A 9454-nucleotide genomic window follows, 5' to 3' on the forward strand; every position below is an offset into this window, starting at 1 on the left:
ATATTGGGTCAATATAAGCACGTGTGTCTTTAAGACATTTATTGAAATTAACATGTTGGTACACTCATAATGCATTTCATCGCGAATAATAAAATATCGAATGTAAATGATCACAGGCATAAACAGGGACTTATTATAATATGGACTTCTTAACAATGTCTATAAATTACTCAGAGAGTGACAGGATGGATTAAAGTTTTCATCAATCAAAGAAATACCACGGCTGATGTTTTTCAGATATAGCAGATGCTAATGAGCTTTCAATATATATATTCCCATTTCCTTGCACTCAAAAGATGTCAGGGACAATCACAGGTCTCTGGGACTACTTTTCTGTGACAACTGCCTCACTGTTTGTATTACCCTGGTGTCTCTCGGTTAGAAGCCATTTCTTTTTCTTTTCTCTACAACAACAAATACCCGTAATGAATATGTACACCAGCCTTGTACTGCTTACTAAAGGCGAAACGACTTCAAAGAACGAATTGAGTAATTCTGATCCTTCACTTTGGACTCTCCAGTTTCAAGTTCTTTAACAGCTCTTATGGGTAGCGCTGTGTCTTTTCTTGCCACACTTAATGTCCTTTTGTTTGACTTTTTTCTTGAGCACCTTCAACGATTACAGAATTTACAAAGGTGGCCCAAAGGCGTACCAACAATACATCGGATAAAAGCTGACAGATTATTAAAGAGATTTTTAAAAACTTGTTGTCAAAATCTTTACGAAGTAGCCTCCAGCGATACAACATTTTAATTCATTTCATATTTATATAACAAGATGGTCCCAAAGAAGGAATGAAATGTGGGTGTCTGTTTTCTGTCTTGTTCATGTTTTGGATATGTAAAGGAGTGCGCTAAGGGTAAGAAAAGTTATTTCAACAATATTTTACGAAACATGAAAGTCATTAAAAAATTGAAAAAAAGACTAAGTAAAAAAATCAACATATGTATCACCGTCCCCAGAGAGCGCGCAGAATCAAGAAGGGGGGGGGGGAGGGTCGTGGGTTCAAAGGACCAAGCAAACTTTAAGTCTTTAAGTTAGATGAATACTTAAGGACACATCTTGAGAAGATAATGGGTTGTCCAATGGTGTTCGGCTTCTAATTACAGCATCTTCTTATTAAGCATTCAGTTTAGGTGTGACACGTATTCGCAGTATACAGTTGTACTCTAATCCCTAATAAATACATGATCTATTATTTTTATATGTATAGATGTGGTCTCGCACGATCTATACAATACCCTGACGCAGAGAGTTTCCAATTTTACGATAGTTTTGTCTTTGACTGAAATAACGACCTATTCTGCATTGTTACAGCGTTGTAGCTATGTTGATTACAGAACATTTGATACAACAATAAACATTGCAATTTTCTCACACAACAAAGACACCATTCTTGTCTTTTTTGACAACACAGCTTGTGCTAATGAAGGTTCATTTTTTAAATGTTGAGAACAGTAATGTTGAATACTGAAAAGGTTGCAAGGTCGAGATACACACTCCGAATAGTAAACGGTAGCTATGAAATGGGATATTGTTTGCGCTTATAAGATTTATTGCCGATTTATTACGCAATGTTAGACTACAATATGTGACATTAAAAGGATGACAGGTGTATGTTTAAAGCCTGTACTTAAAACCCGATATTTATTTAAATCTGTGGATATGCAAATTATTTATTTAGCACTTCATATTAATTTGCAAGCACGTTAAAATGGTCCGTTTCTTCATTGTTCCAGGTGTCCATTAATTCTGTCGATTTGGGATGGTACATCAATTTTGTTAACTTCTGTATGTTAAAATATACCTGTCAACCTAACTACTCCATCGCTCTGATCATGAATTTGCTCATCAAACTGTGACGAGGATCTGTCTAGATTTCGACGATTCTCTATGGCAATAGTTTTCCCTTTGTTCCTTTCAGATACCACAGTCACCCTATAGCTGACGTTCCAGAGTCACTTCATTCAGATCAGCCCTACTCCCACCTACAAACCCGGTCAACTGTGACCACTGGATCAGGGATCAGTCATTGTTATATACCGTGTCAAAATTTATACATTGCTCTTCGGATTTTAAAACTGTTACAACCCAGATGACTTTGCTCTCGGAATACGATCGCTAGGGTAGGTGTATTCTCTTGTATGTATAAAGTACTGAATTACATGTATGATATCAACTTTTATTACTTAGTATGTTTGTTTCTAATTGTAGAAGTGTCCTTCGAAAAATTTAGATTATTGAGAATTAATGGTAGGTCATGTGCAAATTTTGTTTCTTAATAATCTTAATTTTTGTAAAGGGCAGAACGACTTCAGTACTTCAGTACTTTAAATATACATGTATTACGAAAACATAGATACCAAATTAAAAACGTAATTTGTGAACACATGTATTTGGTTGTATCTACTAGATATGAGATATCTGAAGAAACGTTTGTAAATCGTGAATGAATTTTTCATATATTTGAATGAGGTTTTTTTTCTAGCTCTTGTTATAACAATTAAAAATCATCTGAAAAGATGGGCTAATCTTGCATCCAATAGTATAAGCACCCGTTTAAACTGAGTCAGAATAATTAGGGTGTGACAAAAATGATATAAGGAAAATTACACCTATATCTACACACATGCAATGATTTTGGCCGACTAATTCTTTCCTTTCCCAACAAAGAATTAAGAATTTGGCATAGTTATAGGGTGCAGGTTTGTGATATATCTATGTCAAAATAAGGAAAGAAAGTTATCAAGTTTCATTTGATGAGTAGGACTTTGTCACCAAAGAGAGGGTATAGTATAATATCGTCTCATCTTCCAAGGAAGAACGGCCTTGATAGATTGGTTTTCAAAGGAGTTATTTTGATAGATGTTCTTCTCCCATAAACAGATGTGTTATTATGTTTATATTATGTATGATATTGCATTTTACAAAAAACAACACTATAAATTGTTCGGTTGTCATGATTCAGCTTCTTCTTATAAACAGATGTCTGATTTTAATAAAATGTTGTATATATTTAAAACAGTAACCACATTTTTATAACCTAAACAAGATTCAATCTGTGCAACGCATGCAATTTTTTGGAGATTTTGTTTGATTACGTTAAGTCACAGATGTACATGTAAGTATTTCCTACTAATACTCTATATAGTTATATTCTAATAGGGGGAAAATCATGTCAAAATGTGACCACTCGCGTACCTATTTCAAAGGGCAAAATTCAACTTTTTTTTACATCGAAATATAAAAACAAACAACAGAACAGACAAGGGCTTCAAAATCGTCTTACAAGCGATACATTTTCAATGGATTGTGGACCAAATCCTTGGCAATCCGATTGCAGACATTTAAATGATCCGAATTGTTCTGGGCCTCTCAGAGGATAACCAGCTTGACGCATTGATATTAACCAAGTATGCTTAAATTAAACAAACAAGATAAGAGTTTTGGGCTGTGGATGAAAATTGTTCGATCTGTTGCTTTTTCTTTGGTGCATCTTGTCAATTCACGTACAATAAATAGTAAAACGACAGTAAATAGGTAACATCCATTCAACATCAAATGGTTGTGTTCCAGATTTTAAAAAGATTTATATTTTCATGTACATTACTAGTAAGTTACATGGATTAAAATGAATTAAATCCACTATAAGGTAATTCCCTAATCTTGTGATTTTTTGGCGTGTTGACATATCATTCAACAGGCACTACATGTAATCGAAAAATAACAAGGCATTAACCTACTATTACCCCACCCCGTAGCTCAAGCTTGCTTCTTGTCACAGTATGTTCGACTACCTAAATATCGCAAAATGTCATTGGGAATCAAATTACAAAATTAATATTTGCGGCCATTTTTAAAATGATCTAAATTTTCGTATTGTTTGTCGATTGAGAAGAATAAAAAGAACTTCAGAACAATGCCTTATTTGATATGAATTTTGAATATCGTTTTACTGAATCCTTAATACAATGTATACATGTAAAATCACAATGAGGAACTAATTAATTTATTGTCTCTTGCTGGATAATTAGATGACTTTATAAAAATATGTTTGACATTTTAAAACAAGCATAAAAAATACTTGTATGTCGATAAAGTATGTCAAGACCTGGCGCGTCTGGTTTCCTTCTCGTGGTTTACATATATACAATAACAGGAAAAAAGGGGGAAATCTGCCCCTGTTCTTTTTATCCTCTTAAAAAAAACATTTCAGATTAACCAAGAATTCAGGACAGAAATAAACATAATTTTTTACATGCATTAATTTAAACTATAAGTTTGCGATGAACTTTCAAAGATAATCTTAGCTAGTCTACATGTAATTTCACCATAGCTTCTAATACTTTCCAGGCAATCAACAGAAGTTAGAACTAGCACACGAAAAAAAAAATCAGTCAGGAAGAAGTTATGTTATAAACGAATTAGTTATTATTTTCTAGTCTCAATAAATAAAGAAATTATTTATTTAATCCACACTTTTGACTATTTTATAGTTAAGATAATCTTCAAAGTAACGGTTATGAAATATTTGACCACAAATGACTGTATTATTATGTCTTGTAAACACAAATATTTGATAAAGAAATTTTAACCATGTTTTATTTCAGTTTCAAAAAATGTGAACGAATGCCAACGAAATGCAATTCGACGTTGCAATAATATAAAGTATCTACTAGTACTAGTATATAATTATTGAATGTTTTCAGCAATATCGAATCACATTTTTTGGCCATTCTATAATCTGCACACCACTTACAGCATCCATGTATTAATACGTTATATCATAAATATATATATATATATAAAGGTCGACTGTTAAAACTCTATCATTGTGATATCATTACTTTGCATTGACAAATTCATATTTAACACCCGTGTGTGATAAGCGCACATTGAAATCCAGTAATTGTGTGATGTGTGTGTGATTCGAAATACCCCAGATTGAAGTGGTTGAAATTGCAGTCACTGGATCCTTAAAATATATTCTATGTATGAAAAGTAGTACTCCATCGTATATGGTCTATGGTGAATCAGGTCGTTATCCTTTATACGTAACTGTATATTCTCGAATGATTTCTTATTGGACAAAAATGATCCAAGGTCAAGACAATAAGATTGTGTTTACTGTTTACAAATATTTAGCAAACCAATATATGTATAATAATGACTGTGTAAATCCATGGACTGATTTTATACGACATATTTTAGACTCATGTGGGTTCTCTAATATCTGGACAGAACAATGTACTGCAATAGTTAATGATAAGTGGATTTCTGCCGCCATCAAACAAAGATTGCAGGACCAGTTCATTCAGAAATGGGCAAAAGATATAGATAATTCATCTAAAGGTCAAATATATAAAATTTATAAACAAAAGTTTGGTTTTGAAAAATACTTAGGCATTCTTACTAAAAAATTTTGGAAACCACTTATTAAATTCAGAACAGCAAATCACCGTTTACCGATTGAAAGCGGTAGATGGTATGGAATTCCTGTAAATGACAGAAGCTGCACACTCTGTAATAGTGGTAAATTAGCGGACGAATATCATTTTATTCTTGAATGTAATTTTTTTTTAACTTTACGTAAGCAATTTCTATGTACCAAGTATTTTCAAAAACCAAGTACATTAAAATTTAGGGAACTGCTGATGACAACGAACATCAAAACATTGAAAAAATTAAGCTCTTTTATATTGAATATCCAAGAGCAATTCTGCTGTCCAGCCTAAACTATATTAGCATTTATTATTATTATTACTCTCCGCGTATTGAACACCAATGAAACATTGTATTAAATTTTTATATGATGATCTATTTTTTTTTTTTCTACCACTTTTTGTATTATTACTATTTTTTTTTCTCTTACTTACTTATGCTTACTAACACATGTAATACTATGTTGTATTATAATTTATATATAATTTATTAGACCCTTGACATCACAATTTAATGTAAATATGTTATTGTACCTCATGTACCATTGTATGATAATGGTTTGAGAGAATAAATTGAATTGAATTGAATTGAATTGATCCTCATTTTATAAGTGCTCTAAAATAGTCATAATGATTGAGAGCTTTTAGCTTATAAATTGCCTATTTATCAACATACATGTACAGTTTGCCATGTTTTTGCCTGTAAATGAAATACTGTATATTGAACAACGTTATTCCGTGAATGATAGCAAGTCCATTAATTATCCCAAATTAATATTAAATTGTTCATGATTCGAAATAGTATCCCTAATGACTGTATCCAGGAAGCGTACTATGTAGTGGATTTCCTGAAACATGTATGTTAATTGTCACGAAGATACATACTCACTAGTGACCTGCATGAATAGGATAAACTAAACCACAATGCTGTAGTGTTACCAAACACACGTGTAAATATATTTGGTAATTTGGAGTCAAAATAGACAGCAACATTCAATACCGAATGTCATATTTAAAAGGTGCAATAACTAAACGGGTGTGTTAATCTCTCTCTCTCTCTCTCTCTCTCTCTCATGACTAATCTTTTTTTTTTTTATTTCTTTAGAAGTCAAGACTGATTGAAAAATGGATATCTGGCAAGACACTTGAAAACATTTTGAAATTCTGAGTACGGTTGGACAAAATGACGTCCGAAAATTCAACCTCATACGATCATTTGACACTAGCGGACCATGGCGCTACTTCCATGGCCGAACTGTACATCGAAGGAACGATTCTGATCATTATTGCTCTGGTGGCGCTCGTTGGAAATGTGTCGGTCTACTTCATCGTTATACGGAACAAGAAACTACGGACAATCACAAATTTCTTCATCCTGGGACTGGCAGCGGCAGACATTCTCGTTTCCATAGCAAACATGCCCGTGACCGTAGTGGCCCTGTTTGCCGGAAAATGGCCTTTGGACTATATGTCTTGTTTGGTGTTTGGCTTCATTAACATGCTGACCTTGTGCTCCAGTGTGCTTTCCTTGTGTAACATTAGCATTAATCGGTATGTGATGATCTGTCGCCCTTTTCAATCCAAGGTCATATACACCCAAAGGAACGCCGTGCTGATGGTCCTAGGTAAGAATCTAGTCAACGCAATAATTACTTACGTACATACATGTACATTTAATCAGGATTTTGTTATCTACATGTATTTTACAATGCTTTTGGTCAATTTTTCTTGACTTTTGACCCTTACAGTAATTTTCAAACTACAATGTACAAATTGGAATAACTCCCCAAGATATTTGTAGAAACGCTCTCTTTGGAGCTTAAAAAACGAGCACCGTCGTATTCGTAGTTATAAATCATTCAAAAATAATTACGTTTGATTCAATAACATCAATAATAATTAGTGATACGAGGTTGATGACTCTGAATTGCGGACCTTTTGAGGCCCGTAGGACGTTAACACGTTACCAGCAGTCGCCTACCTCTGGCCCGGCGGCTGGTTATCTGCAATGTAAAGTATAAAAAATGCGCAGTGTCATTCCACTCAAAAGAAATTCATTATCAAAGTTTTCATCACAGTTTTTGCGTCTTTTCGCTGAACAAACATGTGAAATTCAAACACAAAAGGAAGTTCTGACATCGTGTTGATGTACAGTGTATTATCATAACAGAGGCGAGACATTTATGTCCTCTCTTCGTTTCAGTTCGGATTCCTTTTATGCATGTTTATACGCTCTACATATGTATAATTATGTATTTATCAGGGTGTGTCGTATTCCTATACCGTATACATGTACGTTTTAAACCCGTTGTTTTAAGGACATCCAAAAAATGGCCATCGGGGTAAATAAAATGTACTCAATAGAAGACGCCAGTAGCCAAACAATCGATCCTTTATACGATTCTCAATACACGCGGGCACTCAAGACACTAGTCATTGTTCGACGTTTGAAAAGGATCAAACGGCCTCGTATGCCCCTCACACATCATTACACTGCAGGAAAACATCGCCTTATCACTTTACTTAACCTGTTAGGTATATGAACAATGAGGAAGGCGACAGAGATCCGAGGGAACGGATGCAGTGTTGACCCCAAGACAGGTCGTGGGCAAAGAAAGCTGAAATAGTTTATATCATACAGGAAAACTCAATGACATACCATCAAATCAATTCATAAGAAGAAGTCGTTTTCAAATTTAAATACTTGAAATTGGCCTGAGATAAGGGGAGCCAAAATTTTGACAAGTCTATCACATTTATTTATGAGTGCAGGGCCAAAATGTAAAGGGATAACCAAATATGGTATTTGTTACAAGAAATTTAACTACAGAGCAGAATTCCGTCAAAATACTGATATTCTTTTTATCCAAAGAAATGAACATGAATGAAATGTGTAACGAAACTAATGTTTTTCCTTTTCTTCACTTATATTTATAATGTATTACATTTGCGAGATATTAATTCATGTGTCTCTTTTATTTGTTGCTACAAAATGATTGACTTGCTGTTGTTTCTTTTACAGGTGTGTACCTGTTAGCCTTCGTAATTTCCCTGCCCCCGCTGTTCGGCTGGGCAGCCTACGCCTATATCCCCATTCAGTCGTTCTGTTTCTGTGACTGGACTTTGGCACCATCGTATGCCATCTTTATGATCAGCTGCTGTTTCGGATTACCGTTCAGTGTTATGACAGTGTGTAACATCTTGATATTCTACAGCGCCAGGAAATCCAACAAAAACACTAAATATTTCACCACAACAAAAGAAAAGAAAAAGGATGCGCAAACTAAAGAGCTCCGACTTGCCAGTATACTTCTGGTCGTTGTCATCGCGTTCTTCATCTCCTGGTGTCCCTACTGTATCAGTATGTTGCTGTCCATTTACGCCCCTGGGGTCGCTCCCAGGGGCTTTCACATGTTCACGATCCTCGTGGGCTACGCTAACAGCGGTGTGAACCCCATCATTTACGGCGTTATGAACAGGTCGTTCAGGAACGGGTTCAAACAACTGTATTGCGGATGGATGGGTGTAACAATAGAAGAGTCGACGGCCATTGCCAGCAATTCGGACGAACCCTCAGGAATTCAACGAAATGCAACGAGTGACTCTAGGCTGTCGGCAGCGGAGGAACTGGTGATCAAATCATGAGTGAAGCGTATCTTATATATCATATGGATTATATTGTTTGTTATTAATATTAAAAGTGTGACGAGAATGACAACAAATGAATGCTGATAACGTTTGTTGATAACATTTAAAAGTATAATGGAATGTTAGCATTGTTAGTTGTCAACGTCAACGTTTACAGTAAACAGTTTACAGTAGACAGTTTACAGTTACAACAACTGAACGTTTACAAAAGTGACTTGCTTTGACATTAATATCATATGCTTTTGGTTTCTTTTAAATTCCACACAATTTCTGTTTGAATATCTGTTGGTTGTATTGTATATCAGAAGTCTATGTCTTCTCATATATTTATTTGTTACATGTATTAAATACGATAATCACGCCG

The 9454-nt window shown here is 34.4% G+C and overlaps 1 protein-coding gene across 4 annotated transcripts; it reads left to right on the top strand.

The window, feature by feature from the left end:
- The first annotated feature begins 701 nt into the window (after positions 1 to 701).
- LOC128191846 (D(2) dopamine receptor-like) lies at positions 702 to 9450 on the top strand. 4 transcript variants are annotated; one of them, XM_052864171.1, is made up of 5 exons: positions 702 to 860; positions 1926 to 2127; positions 2216 to 2254; positions 6548 to 7067; positions 8465 to 9450. In XM_052864171.1, the coding sequence occupies exons 4-5, from the start codon at positions 6626 to 6628 to the stop codon at positions 9085 to 9087; spliced, it is 1065 nt and encodes a 354-aa protein (XP_052720131.1). In that variant the 5' UTR covers positions 702 to 860; positions 1926 to 2127; positions 2216 to 2254; positions 6548 to 6625; the 3' UTR covers positions 9088 to 9450. The 4 variants fall into 4 exon arrangements, with proteins under 4 accessions (XP_052720131.1, XP_052720129.1, XP_052720130.1 ...); XM_052864169.1 differs by lacking the exon at positions 2216 to 2254 and having other exon boundaries at positions 703 to 860; XM_052864170.1 differs by lacking the exons at positions 702 to 860; positions 2216 to 2254 and adding an exon at positions 1620 to 1769.
- The last annotated feature ends 4 nt before the right edge of the window (positions 9451 to 9454 follow it).

The sequence above is a fragment of the Crassostrea angulata genome, chromosome 7 (genome assembly GCF_025612915.1).
Source record: "Crassostrea angulata isolate pt1a10 chromosome 7, ASM2561291v2, whole genome shotgun sequence".
Taxonomy (NCBI): domain Eukaryota; kingdom Metazoa; phylum Mollusca; class Bivalvia; order Ostreida; family Ostreidae; genus Magallana; species Magallana angulata.

Bases quoted from the DNA above. Each gene is read 5' to 3' on its own strand.
- LOC128191846 (XM_052864171.1), top strand. From the start codon at position 6,626: ATGACGTCCGAAAATTCAACCTCATACGATCATTTGACACTAGCGGAC. The intron at 7,068-8,464 runs GTAAGAATCTAG...TTTCTTTTACAG, and splicing joins CGCCGTGCTGATGGTCCTAG to GTGTGTACCTGTTAGCCTTC.